This window comes from Mustela nigripes, chromosome 3 (genome assembly GCF_022355385.1).
Source record: "Mustela nigripes isolate SB6536 chromosome 3, MUSNIG.SB6536, whole genome shotgun sequence".
Classification (NCBI taxonomy): Eukaryota; Metazoa; Chordata; class Mammalia; order Carnivora; family Mustelidae; genus Mustela; species Mustela nigripes.
The window spans coordinates 196,897,300-196,918,623 of NC_081559.1; the positions used below are offsets into that span (position 1 = coordinate 196,897,300).

Sequence of the window (21,324 nt, forward strand, 5' to 3'; positions counted from 1 at the left end):
GGTCCAGGACCGAAGGACGGGCGGACCAGAGAGTAGAGCAGGTGTGAAAGGGCAAGGGGTGAGCCGGGCCAGAGGCCCTCAAAACCACCCCGGGGGGCTGCTGGCACCTCAGGCCACAAAGCAGGACCAAGCTGGTGGACCCAGAAGCTGCAGGAAGCTGGGGTAAGGGGGTCTGGGGGGGAGGTGTGAGGCTGTCAGTGCACACAGGCCTCTCTGTGACCTTTCCTCCCTCCCCCACAGGAAGATGAGCAGCAAGAAACGGGGGCCCAAAGCTGCACCAGGGAAGCGGCGAACGCACTCCCCTGCGGCGGGGTTGAGAGCTGTGGCTGGTAAGTAAATCTGACCTCTAGAGCACCGCCGCTGCCCATTGACTTGGGACACCCGTGCTCCGCCGCTGCCCATTGACTTGGGACACCCGTGCTCCGTCGCTGCCCATTGACTTGGGACACCCATGCTGTGGCCCCCGGGGATGCTCTGAGAAGACCCTTCCCTTGGACAGTGACTTTCAGGGGATCTTTGAGTTGGGCTTGGGCACAGCCGACAGGATTCGGAGCTCAGACGTCCTTTCCAGACCCTGACCGTGAAACTTGTACCCCTGGGCGGGTTTCCCGGGCAGTGCTCGGAGGAGCACAGCATTAGAGCCCGTGGAGATGGGACGCAGGCCCAGGTGCACTGGGCACAGGTTCTGAGACAGAGCTCACTTAGCATGCGTGTGAGGGATTCTCAGGCCAAGTGTGGTCCACTCTGACCCTCTGTCCCCCCTGGGCCGTCCCCTTGTTTTTCCCTGCGTGCAGCTGCTCTCTCAGGTCACCCTACGCATAGCCACCCCCAGAGTGAATGGCAACAGCTTGCCCTTGGTTCCGTCCCGCGGGGGTCAGGAAGGGCACCTCCTCTCATCCCTCCCCTCCCCCACGGCCCTTCCATTCCCTGAGTCGCACTCTTCTCTGTCCTGGCACTCGGGAGTTCTCTGTGACACCGCCAGCACCTTCCTGCTGCAGTTCTGGGCCCTTTAAGCACCCGGGCCTGCCTCGGAGTCTGCGTTGGCTAACGGACCACCCACCCTGTGCCCCAGATGCAGCCCCTCTGCTTGGAGTGGGGCTGACCCAAGTCCCTGGAGCACAGAGGGCTTGCAGCACATGCGCCCTGCTGGGGTGGCTGTGACCTTCCACGCCAAGCTGGGTTTAGACCCTAATTTCCCAAAATAGCCCCAGCGGCGTCTGCGGAAGCAGCCTTTTTGGAATGAGGATGACGGGTTCAGGGCCGCACGCTTCTGCTGTGATCTCGAGCCCTGGGGACACAGCCTGCAGTAAACAGTGGAGGTGGGCGGGCGGCCAGGCAGGAAGCCCTTTTGGGGTGGGGAGAGGGTGGGCATGTCCCTCGCTGCTGCTACCTGCCGACCGTCCACCTAGGTCCTGCTGCACCCTCTCCCCACACGCCCCGCACACTGCCACCGAATGCTCTGGTAGCTCCGTGCGCTGGCTCACTGGGCCAGGAGGCCTGGGTCCTCTGTAGGAACTCTGCCTCAGTGTCCCCGAATGAGTGTCCTCTCTGGGCGCTTTTCTCCCTGCGCGGCCTTGGGCCACCCTGTGCGGACTGGCTGCCACATGGTTCTTGGAGTGTCCTGTGCGGTGGGCACCCACCTCGCGCGCCTGATTACGAGCCCCAGCTGGCCCCCAGTCAGCCCCCAGTCAGCCCCCAGCCGGCCCCGCCGCAGCAGGGATCTGTGTGATGCTCGCACAGCTCCCGCACTCCCGCAGCTGTCCGGGGCCTCCCCGCCCCCTTACCTGGCCTTGGGTCTGCAGCACCTCAAGGCCCTCGCTGCGGAGCTGCTCCAGTGCCAGGGCCAGCTCCAGCCCCTCCACGCGCACCCAGGCCTGCTGCTGCTCCAGCTGCTCCAGCCACAGCTGCTCCTCCTGCCACAGCTGCTCCCGCCACAGCTGCTCCTCCTGCCACAGCTGCTCCTCCTGCCACAGCTGCATCCACAGCTGCACCTGCCGCCGCCGATCCTCCAGCAGCAGCTGCTCCTGGGCCAGGCACAGCTGGACCTCGTGGAGCCTCAGCAGCTCGGGACCCAGGCCTGGCAGGCCCCCTGCCCCACAGTCTTCCATGTCCGCAGCGGGCACCGCCACCGGCTCGGACCCCAGCGCAGTGGCCTGCACCGGCCCCTCAGCTGCTCGGGGCTGCTCTGGCTCGGCCACCCTGGGGCGTCCCCGAGCAGCCTGCGTGTTGCGGGTCACGTGCTCTGCAGGGGCCACCCCCACCTCGTCCTGAGGGCCCCCTGCGGCGGGAGGCGGGGGCTGGGCCTCAGGGTCCTGCTGACCCAAGGCCTGCTGTGCCTTGCCCGCCCTCCTGCCTCGGGGTTTCCGAGCCCGACTTCGTTTCCCCGACATGGCCCTGGTCCGGCGCCTTTCACCAGTTTGTCTGCCTCCTGGGGGCCCGGGCTCATCGCGGGCCGGCCGTGATCAAGCGGGTGCAGGGGGCATCCCTGGGGGGCCACGGCGGGCCCTGTGCTCCTGCCCTGCCCCTGGGCCGGTGCCTGTGGCTGGCGGCTCCGGGCCCTGCGCTGCCTGTGGGCCTCCCGGGCCCCACTCGCTGGGCTGGGCCACGCCGGGGAGTTTATAGGGACTCGGCGGCGTGGTGGCTCAGCCGGGTGCGAGGGCTGACTAACGTGCTGACAAAGGGTGCAGGACTTTACAGGCCACAGGCCTCGTTGGCCAGACTGGGAGGGAGACCGAGAAACTGGAGGAGGTGACTCTGGGCAAGCAGATCCCCGGCTGTGAGGAGCTGCGAGTCTGGTCCTGCCCTGGGCCGCCCAGAGCCTCCTCCCTGGCCCCGCCCCGCCCCTGGTCCACAGCTGCATCCCAGTCACACTGACCATCCGGGGGAGACCCTCACAGCCACGGGCGACCCCAGCCCAACTAGCCTGCGAGCCCCCCAGCCAGTGGGCTCCTCTGAGCTCCATGGGGGCCCAAGCTTGCCGGGGGGCTGTGTGGAGATGACACAACTCTTGGCCTAGCCTGGTGGCCTCCTGCCAGCGGCTGGTGGAGGAGACGGAGTCTCAGGCCCAGATGGCCTGTTGTGGACTGAGATGGGGCAGCGGGGCCCCGCCTGGCCCGTCCTAGCATGGGGCAGGTGCTCCTGATGCTGCCGGCTGGGGGTCCAGCTCCCCGGCCCAAGGAACACAGGCCTTTGGGGGAGGACCTTGGGGGGCTGTTGCACAGGGCCAGCGGGAGTGCTGGCATCCCCGGGCTTCCTGTTGGGAGGAGGCCCCAGACAGTCTCCTCCCCAGCGTTTCCCCAGCCCGGGGCTGCTGACTCACACCCACGCCCAGGGCCCCATCCCAGCCCGCTCCGCCACACAGGCCTGACTGGTTTGCCTGGCACAGCCCTGCCGGGGCACCCTCCTCCCACTCAGCCCTCGTCCCCGAAGCTTCAGGGGGAGGTAGACCGCAGGCCACCCCCGGGATGCGCAGGGAGACGCACACGGACAAGGGCACCAGATGCGTTGGGGTGGGGGTGGGGCAGAGCGCGCCCTGGGGAACTTGGCTACACCTGGGTTCTCAAGAGCTGGGACCCGGCGGTCCGGCCTGCTGGGCTCACCGGCGCCCCCCCCGCGGCACCCCAGGGGCGACACCGGCTTGCCGTGGAGGACACACCCCGGGTGGGCGCTCTCTCACAGCCAAGAAGCACCTGGTCTCCACGTAACCCATAAACGCCTCCGGGGGGGGGGGGGGGGGGGGGGGGGGAGGTGATGGGAAGGGGCGCCCCTCCCCCAGGGAAGCCGGGAGGGACACGCCAGCCGCCGCCAAAGACCGGCCCAGCCCGCCGACCCTGAGCGCCCAGAGGCCCCCCGCAGGTGAGAGCCTGCGCGCCCCGCGTCCGCTCTCGGGCGGCGGGGATGGCCGGGACTGGGGGAGGGCGGGGGATGGCCGGGACTGGGGGAGGGCGGGGGAAGGGGGCTGCCACGGGCCGGGACACGCGGGGTGCGCGTGCATGGGAGGGTGTGCGCTCGCGGAGCCGCGTGGCGCTTCCTGGAGCAGGAGGAGCGGACCGGCCCTCTCTCCCACCGCGGTGCTCCGTGCTTGCCCGACCGGGGCTGGGCGGGCTTGGCCCGGGGCCCGCCTTCCAGGGGCGCGGCCTGCCTGGGAGTCCCTCTCCCTCGGAGCCTTGCTCCCGCGATTGCGGGGGTGGGGGGGGACGCCCTCCTCCCGCTGGATCCCTGTCAGCTGGGGCTGGTGGGCGTCCTGGGACTGGAGGGGGCACCACCTTAGTGTCCCCCTGTACCTCTCCTCGCTCTTGGGTGCCAGCACGCCCTTTTAAAAGATGTTTTTATTTGGGCGGTGGAGGAGGGGGAGGTAGAGAGAGGGGGAGAGTGGGGAGCCCCAGGTCGGGCTGGATCTCTCAGTCCCGAGATCCTGACCTGAGCTGAAGTCCAGAGTCTACCGCTTGACCGACCGCGGCCGCAGGCGCCCCCAATCCATCTTCTCAGGGAGGCCATCCTCCACCGGGTCTCTGGACACTGACCTCCAAGCCGCGTCTTTACCAGACCATCATCCTGTGCCTGGAGCCCATGCTCCGCCGCAGCCCCCAGCCGGGTCTCCCCATGTCCAAGTGCGGGCCCTCCTCCCATTCCTCTCCGCTGTCCGGTCTGCCAAAGCCCGCACCCTGGCGACCCTGTGCCGAGGCCTCGTGCCCACAGGCAGGTCCTTGTGTTCTGTTTCCCTCCCAGGCTCCTAACCCCCATTTGGCTCCTGGCCTGTCCCCCACAGAGTGGCTGGTCTCAACCCTCACGCAAGCTTGGTCTTGTGTGGGCGGTGCTGCCCTTGCCCCAGGATGAGCCCCCAGCACCGTTCGCACACGCTGGGGGCTGCGACAGGAGCCTGACCTTGTCCCGAGTACAGGGCCGGACCACAGAAGGTTTGTAAAGTCCCAGGCGCTGGTTTTAGAGAAGTTACATGTGCACGACGCATTAGTCGTGGTTCTGGATTAGGCCTAGTGGGCCGCGGCTCTGCCGTTTAAGCAGAAACAGAATGTGCTGGAAGGAGGTTTGGGCTGGGAAAGAGGCAGAAGAGGGAGGGAGTGGAGGAGTCTGAGCAGGATGTCCCGTCTGTCCCTAGAAGCCAGGGCGGGCTCTACCCTCCACCCTCTCCTCCTGCGCCCCTGGCCGGCTCTCAATCCCCAAGCCGTCCGCAGTCACAACACGCTCGCCCTGTCGGCGAGGGAGAGACAGACGTTTGTCCCCAGGCCCCCGTTTCAGTTTCTGTAGTGGGCAGAGGTTCCCTCCAAATCCCTCAGAACCGCCCCTGGGCTGCCCAGGTGGGGGTCCCGAGCCTCCAGCTACCCGGCCCCTCTTTCCCTAAGACGGGCTGTTCTGGGCGGCGGAGTGAGCTGGGCGGGCCCACTGCCCTGCCTCTCTGCTGCGAGGTGGGGGCTCTGACTGGGCATTTGGGGTTGGCAGGTGCGGGTGCGAACCGCCGAGCCAGTAGGAAACCCCACCAGGAACCACGTCGGCGCAGACGGTGTCCGTCCAGCTGCCGCATTCGGGCCGCAGGCACCTGGAGGCTGAGGATGCGCCGCCCCCGCCCCCACCGCCGCAGCCGTGTGGCCCGTGAGCTCTGGGAACAAGTCTGTGTCCATTTGCTAAGCCACCGGGTCTGCACCACACGGGGAAAGCTTCTCACAATCCAACTTTATTCCGAGAAGTCCCTTCTGACGGCGTCGCCTCCCCAGTGTCCTCGCCACGACGCCCGTTTCCCATTGCTTGTCCAGATCCTCAGCCAGAGCACAGGAGGCGGCCTCGGGGAGGCCATCGGGCTGGACGGTGTCTGATCGGCCTTGACAAGCGGGGCTCATGCTGTGGGGCCCAAGTGCCCCAGTGTCCCTGTCGCCTCGGCCACTCTGCACTGGCCATCAGAGCAGCTCTGGGTAGCCGAGGAGAGAGGCCGGCCGACATCCACAGGACACTTGTGATGTCCACCTGGGTGTCCGGTGGCTCTTCTGCGGTGGCCCCTCTCCGGGGCCGGCACAGTGAGAGGCAGAGCCGGCCCCACACGGGCACCCCACTCCCCACCCCTGCTCAGCCTGCTGGGCCCCCTTCCCACTCGCAGGGAGCAGAGGAGCAGGTGCCCTGGAGGTTGCGGCCCCTTTGCCCACAGGGCCCCCGACAGAGGAGTAGCAGGGTGGCGGCAGCCCGGGTCAGGCTGCACGTGTGACATCGCAGGGACCGGCGGTCGGGGCTCGCCTCGCAGGAGGCCGTGGCTGTGGACGGAGGAGCGAGCGGCGTCGACGCCGGGGAAGGAGGAGAGCGTGCCCCGGCGGCTTGTGTCGCGGAGGCTCACGTCTTCTGGCTCATGCGACGGGTTCCCGCCATGTCTGCTCCGTGGCAGGGGTCCCTGCAGGAGGAGCGCAGGTCATGCCAGCTTCCTCGGCAGCATGCTCTCCTGCCCTGGGGGGACCCCTGGCCTCCACCAGGCTCTCCACACCGAGACCAGCATCCTGCCGTGGAAGGCACAGCCGCACCTCTGCGGGGGAAGGGAGGCTCGCCGGCGGCTCTGCGGGGCCCCCTTCTCCCCACAGATGCCTGCAGCTTGCTGGACCCCGCGGATGCCTCAGCCACAGCCTCCGGGCCCTGCTGGGACCGTTAGCCTGCTGGCCCTCCCAGGACCCGGGGTGGGCGGTGTTCCCAGCCTCGCGACGCTGCTCCAAAGTCCTGGCGGGCTTGCCTGCAGCCACCGGGCCGCTGTCCTGCTACAAGGAGGTACGAGGCACAGCTACTTATTTTTTATCTCCTGAAGTCTGGGCAAGTCCCAGGTCTGCGCACCATGAAAGTGTCCCCGACAGGTGGTTTTGTCTCCACCCATCGGGAAGGGTCAGCGGGCTGCCAGGACGATCTTGGTTCCTGTGTCGGTCCCCGTGTCAGTCCCCGTGTTGGTCCCCACAGCCTCTAACCACGGCGCGTTGGTCGGGCAGCCGGAAGCACTGCAGGCTCGTCGTCTTGCTGTCCCGTGAGCTAGAAGACCGACACGGGCCGCAGAGGCTTACAGGGGCCGCCTTGGGGACTGTGACCCTTTCTTAGGCTCTCGAGGGAATTCCGTGTCCCTGTCCTTCACCTTCTGGAAGTGCCTGTGTCCTGGCCCATGGCCTCTCGCCGCCTTCCAGGTCAGCGGTGTCGTGTCTGCCTGACCTCCGTCCAGGTCACAGCCCCAGTGGGCTCTTCCTTGTCTGTCCCACGTTCAGGGACCCGTGTGATTCCGTGGGCTCCATCGCATAGCCCGTTCCCTCCCGCGTGTGACACAGCTCGTGCTCAGGCTCCAGGGAACACGACGTGGACATCTTTGGGGGACCCTTGTTCTGTCTCGTGTGGCCCCATGAGCCTTAGTCTCTCAGGAACAGCGAGCGTGGCGGCAGTCCTGAGGAAGGCGGCGAACGTGGAGCTGTCCTGGCCAGATCGGGGGGCCGGGGGCTCCGGATCCTCCCAGTGAGGGATGCTGAGAGGAAGGCGTTTGCCAGACCCGTCATTCTGCACCGGAGTGCCAGCGGCTGGGTGGTTCTGCTCCCGCGTGGTCCTCTGACCGGTTCTGCCACTGCCCAGGTTCAGTGTCGTCTGCCGGCTTCCATTACTCAGTTGTGTTCTGCGAAGGCGAGACCGGCGGGTTCAACAGAGGCCTGATGGGAACCTCTGCACCTGCTTTCCTCAAACCTGTCTGTCTGGTTATTTTTTTCTTCAGTTAAGGCTTTTTTTGTTTTTTAAGATTTTATTAACACAGAGAGAACAAAAGCAGGGAGACAGAGTAGGGAGACGTAGATTCCCTGCAGAGCAGGGACCCCGGTGCGGGGCTCGACCCCAGGACCCCAGGCCACGACCCGAGCCGAAGGCAGACACTTAACCGACTGAGCCCCCCCAGGTGCCCCAGGTCTTTATTTTCAGAGCAATTTTAGGTTCCCTTTAGTTGGGGGAAAGTACAGTGATTTCCCATGCAGCCCTAGCCCAGCTCCCGTGCAGTCTCCCCAGCTCCCGCCACCCCCGCCGGAGTGGTGCAGGGCAACAGCGGAGGAGCCGCGCGGCTCGTTCTGCTCTCCCGCCTGCCGGGAGCGCCCGTCCCCGCTGCCCTGCGTCCTCGCCAGCACCTGGTGCCGTGGGTGCTCTGATTTTGGCCATCCCAGCAGGTGTGTCGTGGGATCTCGCTTCCCCGATGCATCTCCCCGATGACGTGACGTGGAGCATCTTTTATTTGGTCATTCGCCCTCTGTACTCTTCTCTGACGCGTCGGCGAGCTCTCCGGCCCGCTTCCTAACGGTGCCGCTTGTGTGCTCGCTGTCGAGCGTCAGGCCTCCGCAGTCAGTCCGGGCAGCCCGTCTTTTCTGGACGTGCCTGTTGCAGACATTTCCTCGCGTCTGCGGCTGGCTCGTCTTCTCGCTCTCTGACCGCGGCTGCTGCAGAGCGAGAGCCCAGACCGTCCGCTCTTTCTTTCGTGGATGCCGGCTTTGCTGTTGTATCTGCGAATCGTCGCCACGCCCGAGGCCAGCCAGGGTTTCCCCGCGCTCTTCTAGGAGCCGCCTAGCCTTTCGCGGAACATTTGGGTCTGTGATCCGTTGTCTGAGAACATTGATTTACTTGAGAGAGAGAGAGAGAGAGCACGAGCGGGGAGAGACTCTTCACGCAGACACCCCGCTGAACGCAGAGCCCAGCACAGGGCTCGATCCCACGACCCCGAGACGGTGACCGGAGCCGAAACCGAGACTCAGACACGTAACTGACAGAGCCATCCAGATGCCCCCATTTTTTAAGAAATATTTCATTTTTAAGGTACTGTCTATAGCTCAAACCCACAGGCCCAAGATCAAGAACTGGCCCACTACGCGCCGCTGGTCTATGACCCATTTTGAGTTAATTTCTGTATAGGATGTAACGTGTGTGTCTGGATTCACAACTTTTTTTTTTTTTTTTTTTTTTTTTTTTTTTTTTTTTGCTGGGGATGGCGGTTGTTCCTCCACCGTTACTGGGGAGGACGGAGGCTCCTTCAGACACCCGCTGGCTGTGCTCCCACGGGCCCTTCGGGCTGGGGGTCGCCGTGGATCTCGGCAGTTCCTCTAGGAAAGTACCGCTCCATCTTGCCCCCTACCTTGGTGGGCGTGGGGGTTCCCTGGGCTCCCACTTGGCTCTCCTGCCGCAACGACCCCATTGGTTAAGGACCCGACAAGAGCATTCTGAGGCGGCTGAGCATACCCGTCTCAGCTGCCCGGACGGCCCCACAGACCCGTGCCTGGTGGCGGTGGACTCAAGCCAGGCGCCTACTCTGATTGGCCTCCAGTGCATACACAGAGGCCTCTGGTGCTGTCACAAATCCACATGGGCCGTGTCCGTTTACATCCTGTGCCCGAGTCCTAAGTCCGTGCAGTCCCCTTGCCCCCCGGGCGCAGTTCATCCTGGTCAGCAGCACCGGGCCCCCCGAGGACGGACAGGGAGAGCACCCAGTGTCGGGAGAGAACTGCGGCATTGTTGGACCCTCCTTCAGGGACAGCGGCTTCCCCCCAATCTGAGAGCTGTGAGTCTGACCTTGGCGCTCGCCTGGGAGCCGCGAGGGACTCTGACGGCTGCCGTCGGACTTCTGATGGGCCAAGCCTGGTGTCCTTCTGGGTTTACAAACCTAGAGGCCCCTACAGATGGCCCGTCCGCCCCGCTCCAGGCCAGAATGTCCCAACTGCCAGTCTGGCTGGCGGCCCTTCACGACCGCAGACGCGGTCTCACAGCTGCTGAACGGCTTCTCAGAATCCGGCCGTCTCCTCCCAGAGTGAGCTCTGCATTCACTCGCAAGTGTCTTTCTTCTTGTCCTAGTGAAGGGATTGCCCTCTGAGCCTTGGCAAGGACCCTAGTCAGGCGGAGGGTTTACAGACTACCGTGAACCGCTTCCGGGAAGCAGCTCCTTCTTCCTGGAGCCGACTTGCACTTCCCTCTGCATCTGTTCTGACCCCGGACTCTGGTTCCTGTCCTGGTGCCAGGAGGGGCGACAGGGGCCCCTGCTTCAGGTGAGGTCGTGACAAGGTTCAGAAACACCGCCCTTGTCCTGGCGCAGAGCCCACTGCGTGGCCGTGGCTGGGGTGGCGGGAGAACCAGCAGACAGGAAAGAGGAAATGCGTTCTCCCGCGTCCTGCCTTGTCTCCCCTCCCGTGCGCCATCGGCAGAACACGGCAGGGAGCCGGCCGAGGGCCCGTGCGGCGCAGGCCCCGCGATCCCGAGCCCCGCAGAGGAGGACCTGCTCAGGCCCTTGGCACGTGCCCTTCGCGCAAACATGAACGTCCCCGAGCCTAACGCGATGCGTCTTCTGTGCGGAGGCAGGCGTGCCCGTCCGTCCTCCGGTGTGCTGTCCGCCCGAGTCGCTCACCTGCCTCTCGGAACTTGGGGTAGAGTTTACCAGTATCCACGAGTCGTATATAAAAAATGGGAAAACCAGGGGGCCTGGGGGGCGCAGTCGGCTGAGCGTCCAGCTCTCGGCTTCCGCTCAGGCCGTGGTGCTGGGATCGCGCTGCGCAGGCGTCCGCTGGGGACTCTGTCCCCGCCTCTGCGCCTCCCTCCCTGCCCTCTCTCTGTCTCCTTCTAAAATAAATTCTGTAAGAAAACAGCAGAGACCAGAAGAGAGTAGAAGATATCAGTTCATCTGTGCAAACACACAGAACAAATGCGGAGGAAGCTTTGTGCCTGTTGCTACGCTTATTCCCGGACCCGTCGCGGCCGGAGCTGCTGCTCAGACCTTCCCCCGCCGCCCCTTCCCTCAGCTGGGGCGTCCCCGGGGCTGGGGTCTCTCCTGGCAGGGTGTGACCCCTCATGGGCTCTCGCCTCCCAGCGTCCAGACACAGTGCTCCCGGTGCCTGTGAGGACCAGACGGCCAGCCCACGCCGGGGGCAGAGTGTGTGACCCCGGCTGGGTAGAAATGCACTTGGCTTCCTTGTTGGTCAGGTCTGAGCTCGGGCAGCGGGCGCCGTCCGCGGTTCCGGCCATACTTCTGTCGCCCGGAGGAAACCTTCGCTGGGAGCCAGCCTGCGCCCTGGCAGACCCCAGAGCCCTGCGGAGGAGGAGAACTTCTGCGGGTGAGTCCCTGGGCTGATGGCGACAGGAGCCCCTCCTTCTTCTGCCTCCTGGTCACCGGCCGGTGTTCGTGGGCTGCGGCGGGAGCAGCCCGTGTTGGTCGTCAGTGGCTGCCACGTGCGTCCCACGTCACGGGGCTCTGGTGGCCCCTCAGTCCTCTGGGTGGGGCGTCCAGGCACAGCCCACAGGGGTCTCCCTCAGGCTGCAGCCTTATCCTGGGGCTTGACCGGGGAAGGGTTTGCTGCTTTGTGGGCGGTGGAGTGAGAACCTTGCTTCCTCCTGGCCGCTGGTCCCACCACGTGGGCCTCTCCCAAGGGCGTCTGATGGTGTCCGACACGTTCAGGGACTGGGGGAGCAACCCTGCGGGCAACCCTTGCAGACGGCGGGTCTGCGAGCTGCGGCCCGAGTCCCACCTTCTCCTGCCCAGGAGACGTCCCCGCGCTCACTGGGGGTGGGGGGCGTCGCGGTGTCCGGGCCCCCAGTGTTTAGTCCCTGAAGTCTGGCTATGCCTTCCTCCAGGGACAGTCACCCGCGTCAGCGGTCGGGGCTGCCTGGGAGGCAGGTGGGCTGTGCACCCTGGGACGGGCTGCTGGCTGCCTCCTGGAGGGATCCGCGGGTGCTGATGGGGTCACGGTGGTCCCGTCTCTCACATGGGCTCCTGGTGGCTCGCTTCCTGTTGGGCAGGGAGCTCAGCAGCAGGGGTTTTACTTCAAAGTCTCATCGTTACATCAGAGATCGGATCCTTTACAAACTATTTAAACTTGGTATGAAAAAATTTAAATGTCAACTTTAAAATGGGCAGGGAGGAATATAGTTTTGCATTTTTTAAAAAGATTTTATTTATTTGAGAGGGAGCACAAGCAGGGGGGAGCAGAGGGAGAGGGAGCAGCAGACTCCCCACTGAGCAGGGAGCCCGACGCGGGGCTTGATCCCGGGACCCTAGGCACCCCATAGTATCTTTTTTTTTTTTTTTAAGATTTTATTTATTTGACAGACAGAGATCACAAGTAGGCAGAGAGGCAGGCAGAGAGAGGATGAAGCAGGCTCCCCACTGAGCAGAGAGCCCGACGCGGGGCTCGATCCCGGGACCCTGGGATCACGACCCGAGCTAAAGGCAGCGGCTTTAACCCGCTGAGCCACCCAGGTGCCCCTAGTATCACATTCTTAAATGAGATATGCCAATTTGACAACTGAGTTCGAGACAACTGGATTTTTTTTTTTTAATGTATTGAAGTAGGGGCACCTGGTGGCTCAGTCGGTTGAGTGTCCGAATCGTGGTTTTCGCATAAGTCAGGATCTCAGGGTTGTGGATGGAATGAGCCCCGCATCGGTCTCCCCACTCAACATGGAGCCTGCTTCTCCCTCTCCTTCTGCCCCTTCTCCTGCTCGTACTCTCTCTCTCTCAAATTAATCTTTAAAAAAAGTAAAGTCTGGGGCGCCTGGGGGGCTCAGTGGGTTAAGCCTCTGCCTTCAGCTTGGGTCATGATCTCAGGCTCTGGGATTGAGCCCCGCATCGGGCTCTCTGCTCAGCAGGAAGCCTGCTTCCCTCCCTCTCTCTCTCTGTCTGTCTCTCTGCCTACTTGTGATCTCTGTCTGTCAAATAAATAAATAAAATCTTAAAAAAAAAATAAAGTCTGTTTACTGGAGTAATCTCTAGACCCCACATGGGGCTCGAACTCATGACCCTGAGACTGAGAGCAGCTCGTCCTTCTGACTGAGCCCTGCAGGGGCTGCTGGAGAACCGATGATTGTGATGTCACCGAAGGAGCTTCCCCAGGGAGGGTAAGCAACTGCCCAGCCAAAGAGCCAAGGCGCATACCCGGTGCCAGATGCTGTGTGGCTTTGTCCCACTGAGGAGAGCGCCCGGGGACAGCAGCTGCCATCGGAGTCACAACAGTTCAGTCCCTCCAAAGACTGAAGAAGCCGGTTCTGTCCTTGGCTGCTCATCCGTACAGGCGCCGAACCGCGTGCTTTTCTTTGATTTTCTTTTTCTTCCTTTTTTTGTTAAGATTTTATTTATTTATTTATTTATTTATTTATAAATTTTATTTACTTGTCAGAGAGAGTGAGCACAGGCAGACAGAGCGGCAGGCAGAGACAGAGGGGGAAGCAGGCTCCCTGTTGAGCAGGAAGCCAGATGTGGGGCTCGATCCCAGGACGCTGGGATCATAACCTGAGCCGAAGGCAGCTGCTCAACCAACTGAGCTACCCAGGCGTCCCTAAGATTGTATTTATTTGACAGAGACAGTGAGAGAGGGATCACAAGCGGGCGGAGTGGGAGAGGGAGAGGCAGACTCCCCACCCAGCAGGGAGCCCGATGCGGGGCTCGATCCCAGAACCCCGGGATCTCGGCCTGAGCCGAAGGCCGACGCTTCACGACTGAGTGCCCCGGGCGCCCTTTTCCTTTGATTTTCTCTTTTGGTGGGAAGTTCATGGCTCTTCCACTTGGCCTTTCTTACAACAAACACTTGCTGAGCGCTTACTGTAGGCGACACCCCATCCTAAGTATTTTGTGTTGATGAATCAAAACACCAAAACCCAAGCCCGCACCCTGGGAAGCCGGTGGCCGGTTCTCTCTGTTCTGGGGGCTCGCATGCTGATTTCCCGACGTGCACGGCCACACCTCGATTTTGGGTTCATCTGTCTCAGTCTTGCATCTTTAACACCTAAGAGATTGTTGTCACAAGGTCACAAAAAGCTCCCCAGGTTCCGACGCGGGAATTCAGGGTGTTTTGCTGGCCGCGGTCCTCCAAGAGCCCCACCGTTCTTGAAACCTGCATGTCCCGATCTGGTGCTCCGGTGGCAAGAGCAGCAGCGGGGGCGGGGGCGCAGGAAGGGGGCGCAGTTACCGGTCGGCGCCCCCGAGCCCGTTTCCTCGTAACAAGGGGAGGCCATGCCGAAGGTCGCGCGTCGTCTCGCCGTCCGGCAGGGGCGCGCGGGATGACGGCCTCGTGGCAGTCACGCGGCCGCAGGTGGCTCCACGCGCCGGGAGCCGCTGCTGGCGGTGCTGGGAGTCGTCTCCTGGTTCTCTCTTCCCCCCGCGGTGGGCCGTGGGCACCCGAGCTTGACGGGGAGCCGGCCCCGGCGTCTGCGTCTCGGAGGGGACGTGGCTGCGGCCGCTGGACCGTCTTCCGCCAAGGCGGAGTTCCAGCGCACACGGCCCTCGGATCTCGGCCACTGTCCCTCTACTCTGCCATTTCGAAGGGTCCTGGCTTCCGGCCCCTGGCCCTGGGACTCGCGGACGCGGAGCGGCGGGGGGTACCCGCGCATCTTCACGAAGAGCCTCACTGGAAACAGCCGGCACCACCGGTTGTGGCCGCACCTGCGTTCCTGCCACATGTCCGAGAGCTACAGGTTCAGTCTGTCCCGGAGGGTGACCCCGACGGCTCAGCAGGTCTCCTGGGGCGGCCGTCCCCAGCCTCCGCCTGGAGCCCAGGGCCCTGTCCCCGCGTGGGGCCTGCCGCGCTGTGGCCTGCCTTCCACTACCCCTGTCTGAACTGGTCCGGGTGGGCCGGGTCTCCAGTGCCCGCTTCCTGCTTTAAGAGAACCAGCTTAGGGTCACCTGGGTGGCGCAGTGGTCCGACACCCAACTCGTGGTGTCGGCTCAAGTCGTGGTCTCGGGGTGGTGGGACTGAGCCCCCGTCGGGCTCTGCAATCAGCCGCGAGTCTGCCGGAGACTCTCCTTCTCCCTCTGCCCCTCTGCAAAATAAATAAATAAATTAAAAAAAAAAAAGTAGAGAGGAGCTTATCTCCCCCCGGGCCGGATGCACGGTCGAGCCCCCCGCGCTCGGCTTCCCCGCGGGGCGTGGTCACGAACGCTCGTGGCCGAGTCCTTCCTCCTTTCTCCTCTGACACGTGGGCTATTGTAAGTTGTACGTCAGGATTTCTAAATATATGGGTATCTCTAATTTTTTATTTTATTTTCAGCTTAGTCCAGCTATATTCAAAAAGCGTATTTTTTTTTTAAATTTTCTGTTCATGACCCCAGCAAGGCCAGCTGCCCAGGCCCCTCTAGGTTCTGTTTGCCCAAAGGTGGGTTTATTTCGCCTTAACTTTTTAAAAAAAAGTTTTATTTGAGAGTGAGCGTGAGATCACCCACAGATGGGGAAGAGGCAGAGGGAGAGGGAGAGAGAAGCAGGCTCCCCGCTGAGCAGCCCCCCACGCGGGGCTCGGTTCCAGGACCCCCGGATCATGGCCTGAGCTGAAGGCAGAGGCTTCGCCGACTGAGCCGGCCAGGTGCGCCTTAATTTTGTTTTTTACCCCTTTGGAGGTAATGTATCTTTTCTCCTGTAAGCAGTTTATTTTCTTTAGGATTTATTCACTTTAGAGAGAGGGAAGGCGCACTGACAGTGGGGGAGGGGCAGAGGGCGAGCGCGTCCCGCAGGCTCCCTGCGGAGCGCCGAGCCCAAGGCCGGCTCGACCCCAGGCCCTGAGATCCCGGCCCGAGACGAGACGCGGACGCTGGGCGGACGGAGCCCCCGGCGCCCTCCCGACTCAGGAAGGACTTCGCTGCTGTGCTCTGTTTTTAGCCATTTTGCTGGTAGCGTTTCTCACCGCTGTGACCTGGCGCCGGCAAGTTTTGAGAAGTTTCTTCCACTCCCGCCCTCTTCCCTGTGCGGTGCGAGTCCCCTGTGCCTCCGACCGGTCCCGGCCTCCGCACCTGACGCCCCCACGGGCCTCGCGCTCCAGCTCCGGGGCTCCCGTGCGTCTGAGCGCGGCCGCGTCTGATGCCGCCAGGTTCACCCGTCCAGCTCCTGTATGTTCACGTTCTTGAACTTGCCATCGGTTCTTCAGTTTCCGTGCTCCGCCCAAACTGTAATCTTTAATTCCCTGAACTCGTGCCTTGAAGTCGGCCTCCGAGAGCGGCGCGTCCGCTCCGTCCGTCCGGGTCTCCTCTTGTCCGTCTTCCTCGTGTTTGGGTCAGACGTGTTTCTGCACTTGCCTGGTTATCTTGAGGGTGCTGCACGCTACATAGTAAACGTTTTGGGGGGCGTCTGGGTGGCTCAGCCGGTCAAGCATCTGACTCTCGACTTCGGCTCCGCTCGTGAGCTCAGGGTCAAGATCCAGTCCCGTGCCGGGCTCTGTGCTGAGCTGGGGGTCCGCTTGGGACTCCCTCTCTTCCTCTCCCTTTTCCCAGCCCCCGACGGGTGCGGGCGCAGTCTCCTGCACGACGCCCTGCCCCCATCAAGGGCTGAGTGGCCTGCAGCTGGGCCGTCTGTGCCCACGAGGGCGGTCATTTCCCGGAAACGGAGTTCTTCAGGATTTCTACCCAATCTGGCCGCCAGATAAGACACAGGGTGCGCATTTACATTGGATTTCAGATAAACAACAAATCTTTTCGCGTGTGTGCATACAAAGCTGCGTTCTGTACTTTTATCAGCTCAGCTCGGCGAGCCCAAACCCAGGGCTTCCTGAGCACTCCGGCTGGCACGCGGGTGGTGCCCGCTGGGCACGGTGGTCTGCCCGGGCCTCGGCTGTGGGTCCCCCACCGTGCGTGCTCCGGGGTGAAGCCCACCTTCCTGGGCAGGGCCCTCCCTCCTGCACTCCCTGTGGCTTCCACGCGGACTCCACACGGAGTCACTGTGTCGTCTTTCTGGTGCTGTCAGTGGGGAGGCTGGAGGAGAAGCCCCGGGTGGTCTCCAGCTGCTTCCCGTCAGAATCCCGCGGACACCGGCTTGCCACATTCACCGTTGCCGTGGCAGGCGAAGCGTCCCAGGAGACCCCGCCGTGGCGTCCCCCTCGGGCTGGGTGCCCGGCACTGCTCTGTCTTCCTAAGGCTCAGCGGCCTGGCTGGGGCACGAGTGGTGTCAGGATTCCTGATTCCTTGTACATTTTTGTCACCCTTAAGATTTATATCAGGAACATTTAAAAAAAATTTTATTCATGAGAGAAAGAAAGAGGGCCAGGAGGCAGGAAGAGGGGAAGCAGCTCCCCTACGAGCAGGGATCCCGATGCGGGACTCGATCCCAGGACCCTGGGATCATGACCGGAGTTGAGGGCGGAGGCTTCACCGACGGAGCCCCCCAGAGGCCCCAGGTAATTTTTCTGAAGTTCGTCTCTAATTATCCTCACAGCCCCGTCTCCCCTGCTGCGCACGTCTGCTCACGTCCCCCATGGTCACCGCCCAGTTGGCGCGGCTGGTGCGGCGCGGCTGGTGCGTGGGCCGAGCGCCCCCCCCGAGCGCCCCTCCCTCCGCGGCCGCATCTGCGCCGCCTCGCCTTGTCTCCGAGCTCTTGTCTCCCTGAGTCCCACTGAGGCTCCGCCACGGCTTGCGGAGGGGGGCCTCGTGGACTGGTTCCGTGGGGTCGCCGTGCCGTCCGCTATGGTCCCTGCCGCCTGGCCCGGCCCTTCTCCCACTGAGAGCGGTCACTGGCCCTGTGACGCCCGGAGGACAGCAGCAGCGCGCGGAGCAGTTAGGATGGTTCCGGAGCCCGCGAGGCTCCAGGATCAGACAGCTGAACAGGCCTGTGGGCTGTGACTGCCCCCAGTGCCCTGTTTCCAAGAAAGGCACACAGAAGCCCAAAAGCTGACCAACCCGACCTCAGGTGGGCAGAGCGCCTGTGGGGCCTGGTGCAGACCCGTGGCTGGTGCAGGCGGTGCCCAGAGCTCTACCTCACGCTCAGACCTTGCGCTGGGGCTGGTGTGTGGGGAGGTGACACCTGGGTGTTCTCTTCTGAGTCCCAGTGGGCTGCTGGGCAGAGACCCCCCACTTCGGCCTGGCCGGCCCAGCCTTGGCACACGGGTGCCTGAACACTGTGGGGGCCTCTGGCTCTGGGGGGGAAGGGTCCTGTGGGGGTGCCCGGGGCTTCTCTGCCAGGGGCCACATTCCTCACCATGCCTCAGGTCCCCTGTCGGCTCTCCAGCGGGACCTCCGCAGCTGGGGTCTCCAGGGGTCGCTGCCGTGGGCTGGGGAAGGTCAGGAGCCCTGGGCCTGCCTGTGCTCCTGGCTCAGTTCTCACACCTCCTCCTCTGCTCTCTGCTGCGTGGCCTGAGGTGTAGATGTTAAAGATTTTATTTTTTTAAGGAATCTTTGCAGCCAATGTGGGGCTTGAACTTACCTCCCTGAGGTTGGTTGGTTGGTTTTTTAAGATTTTATTTACTTGAGAGAGAGAACAGGAGCAGGCAGAGGGAGAGGCAGGCTCCCCACCAAGCAGGGAGCCCGATTCGGGTCATGATCTGATCAAAGCAGATGCTTAACAACTGACCCCCCCCACCCCACAGGCACCCTCGAACTTAAAACCGTGAGATGGAGAGTCGCAGGCTCCACCACCCGAGCTGGCCGGGCGCCCCTGCCTCTGTGGGTTTTAGGCCGTGTCTGGCCCTTGGCTGGGTGGGATGCGCGCTGCACGTGCCATGTGGACCCGGAGACCTGGCGCGCCTGGAACGGGAGGCCCCAGTGGCTGCTGGAGGCCGCTCGGAGGGGACCGGGACCCCTGAGCCCCCCTCTCCCCGCCAGGGCCAGACGCGGAGGACCGAGCGGCCACCGTCATCCAGTGCGCCTTCCGGCGGCTGCTGGCCCGGAGGGAGCTGGCGCGCCGGCGGCGGGAGCGGCGGGACTACCGGCAGCGGATGGAGCAGCTGCAGCGGGACGTGAGGCCGGGCCGCGCGGCGGTGGGGGCGGCCGGGACGCCCGGAACCCCGGGGGCCGGTGCGCGCGCGGGTGGGGGCTCCTCGGTCCGCGTGTGCCCGCAGGCCTTCGTGGCCCTGGTGCGCAGGGAGCAGGAGGCGGCGCGGCGGCGGCGGGCGGCGGCGGAGGCGGCCGAGCGGCGGCGGCGGGAGGAGCGGCGGCGCGGGGCGCGGCTGCGGGAAGCGGCCTTCGACGGCGACCTGGGCGAGATCCGGGCGGTGCTGCGGGAGGTGCGCGGTGGCGGCGGGGGCGGCGGGGGCGGCGGGGCGGGGCGGCCGGGCTCCCGCGCGCTCACGCGGGCCGCGCGCAGGCGGACGAGCTGCTGACCCGCGAGGGCCTGGGCCACGACGAGGCGGGGGCGGCGCAGCGGCGGCGGCGGCGGGTGGCGCTGGTGGAGAGCGGAGAGCGAGGACGCTGGCGGGAACACGCCGCTGTCGGAGGCGGCGGCCGGCGGGCAGCCCCTGGCCATCCAGCTGCTGGCCGAGCAGGGCGCCAGCCCCAACAGCAAGGTGGGTGCCGGGCCGGGGCTGGGGGCCACGCGCCACGGCCGCCCCCCGCGGAGCCAGGCTCAGGAGCCCCTCGCGCAGGGCGCCTTCGGCCGGACGCCGCTGTACCGAGCAGCCTTCGGGGGGCACCTGGAGGCCGTGGAAGTGCTGCTGAGGCTCGGAGCGGACCCGCGGGTGTACGCGGATGACGGCAGCACCCCGCAGCAGGTGTGCGCACGAGCGCGGCCCGGGCAGGGCATGGGCAGCTTGGGCTGAGGCTCAGAGCCCGGCTTGCCTGCAGGGGGGCTGGGGCACTGGCCCGCGAGGGTGAGGAGGGAGGAGGAGGGGTCCGGAGAGGGACGTGGAGACTGTGTGGTCTTGGCAGGGAGAGGCCCAGAGGACCCCTGGGTATCTCATTTTGGGGGCAGCTGTGCTGTGATGGTCATGGCTTTGGGGGCGTGATTCTGCCAGTTGGGGCCCTTTTTTGTAAACTGGGAGGGGGGGGCTGGAGCCCAGGCACTGAGCTCCTGGCCAGTGTCACCCATCCCTAGGTGGCCTCCCTGGACACTGTAGCCCGTGTGCTGCAGTCGTGGGACCTGGACCTCACAGATGCCATGCTCCAGAGCATGGATGCTGAGAGGCAACGCCAGGCCCGGGAGGCTGAGCAGCAGGAGGAGGCAGAGGCCAGGCGGTGTGCCCTGGGGAGAGAGAGAGGTGGGGGGTGGCGGGGAGGGCCTCCGATGACTGGGCTGCTCTCCCTGCCAGCATGAACCTCAACGTACAACAGCTGGCGAAGGCACAGCACCAGCGGCAAACGCAGGTGAGCGGGCCCAGGCCCCGGGAGGTGGGGACAGGTGGGGGGGGGTGGGGGGATGCCCTGCAGGCCGCTGGCCTCTGGCCTCTGTGGGATGGAGCTGGTCTGGAGGATGCCGCGACAGCCCCGCCTGGGCCCTCGTGTCCAGCTGCAGCAGGCCTACTGTGAGCTCAACCGGAGGACCAGGGAACACGAGGAGCGCGGATGGAGGGACCCGCGCCGGGCCGAGCTCACCCTGCAGGTGAGCGGTCTCCCTCTCGGGCCCAGGCTTCCACGGCTGGCCTGCCTGCCTGCGTCCCCCTCCAGAGCGTGGGCGCCACCTTCTAGCAGCGGCCTTTGGGGGCGTCTGGGCTGCCCCACCTGGAGGGGCGTAGGCTCACTCTGAGCGGAGCGCCAGGCCCTTCCTCTCGTGCAGGCCATCAAGGATGCAGAGGCCCGAGTGGACAGGCTGCGGCTGCAGGCCCGGGAGGCTGCGGAGGCGCTGGCCATGGCCAGGCTGGAGCTTCGGGAGCAGACGCAGGAGGGTGGGCAGGGTGCCGGGCCCAGGGAGGGGGTGTGGGCGTCGGGTCCTCCCGTCAGTGGCCCGCCCCACTTGTGACTCCCCCATAGGCGGGGAGGAAGAGATGCCCGGGCTGAAATGCCAGGTCCCCGAGCTGCACGACGTACTCATGAAGGACGTGGGTGGCCGCATCCGCGCCGACGGCCGGTCAGTGGTGGTGGCTGGGTGGGTTGGCGGCCAGAGGCGTTGGGTGGGCAGCAGTGACCTGGTGACCACTCTCAGGTGGCCGCTTGTTATCGACCCTTCGGGCCAGGCGGCCACCTTCCTGCGCTACCAGGACACCAACTATGTGGTTGCGGTGAACCCGGCGCACCTGCGGCCAGAGAGGCTCCGGCTGGCGCTGCTGGGGGCACTTAGGTAGGCCGGAGGCATTGGGAGGGCTTCCCCCGGGCCGGACACCTCACCCACTGCGCGCCCGGCAGGTACGGGAAGCCGCTGGTGTTCGACCTGTGCGAGGCGGACCTGTTCCCCGTGGTGCAGCAGCAGCTGGAGGCCGTGCGGCCGGGCCTGGCGCAGGAGCTGCTGGGCGGGGCTCTCCTGGAGCAGGAACGCTACCTGTCGCTGCTGCGGCCGGCCGACGGGCCGGAGTACAGCCCCTCACAGTTCCAGCCCGCGCGCCTGGGGCGCTTCCGCGTCATCTTCGTCACCAAGGCCCAGTGGCCGCCGACGGAGCAGCTGCAGGTGCTTCTCCCCGTGCGGGTGCTGCTACCCGGCGGGGGCCTCTAGGGCCTCGGGAGCTCGCTGAGCGGGGCACGGG

The 21,324-nt window shown here is 64.8% G+C and overlaps 1 protein-coding gene across 1 annotated transcript; it reads left to right on the top strand.

Annotated features, from left to right (window-relative positions):
- Positions 1-239: 239 nt before the first annotated feature.
- On the top strand, positions 240-21,295 carry IQANK1 (IQ motif and ankyrin repeat containing 1). The gene is given in 14 exon segments (XM_059395324.1): positions 240-329; positions 4,729-4,916; positions 5,458-6,756; positions 18,539-18,939; positions 19,020-19,100; positions 19,102-19,218; positions 19,297-19,422; positions 19,746-19,885; positions 19,960-20,014; positions 20,157-20,249; positions 20,424-20,532; positions 20,618-20,714; positions 20,790-20,924; positions 20,990-21,295. Coding segments are annotated over 12 exon segments (1,983 nt in total). The 5' UTR covers positions 240-329; positions 4,729-4,916; positions 5,458-6,431; the 3' UTR covers positions 21,294-21,295.
- The last annotated feature ends 29 nt before the right edge of the window (positions 21,296-21,324 follow it).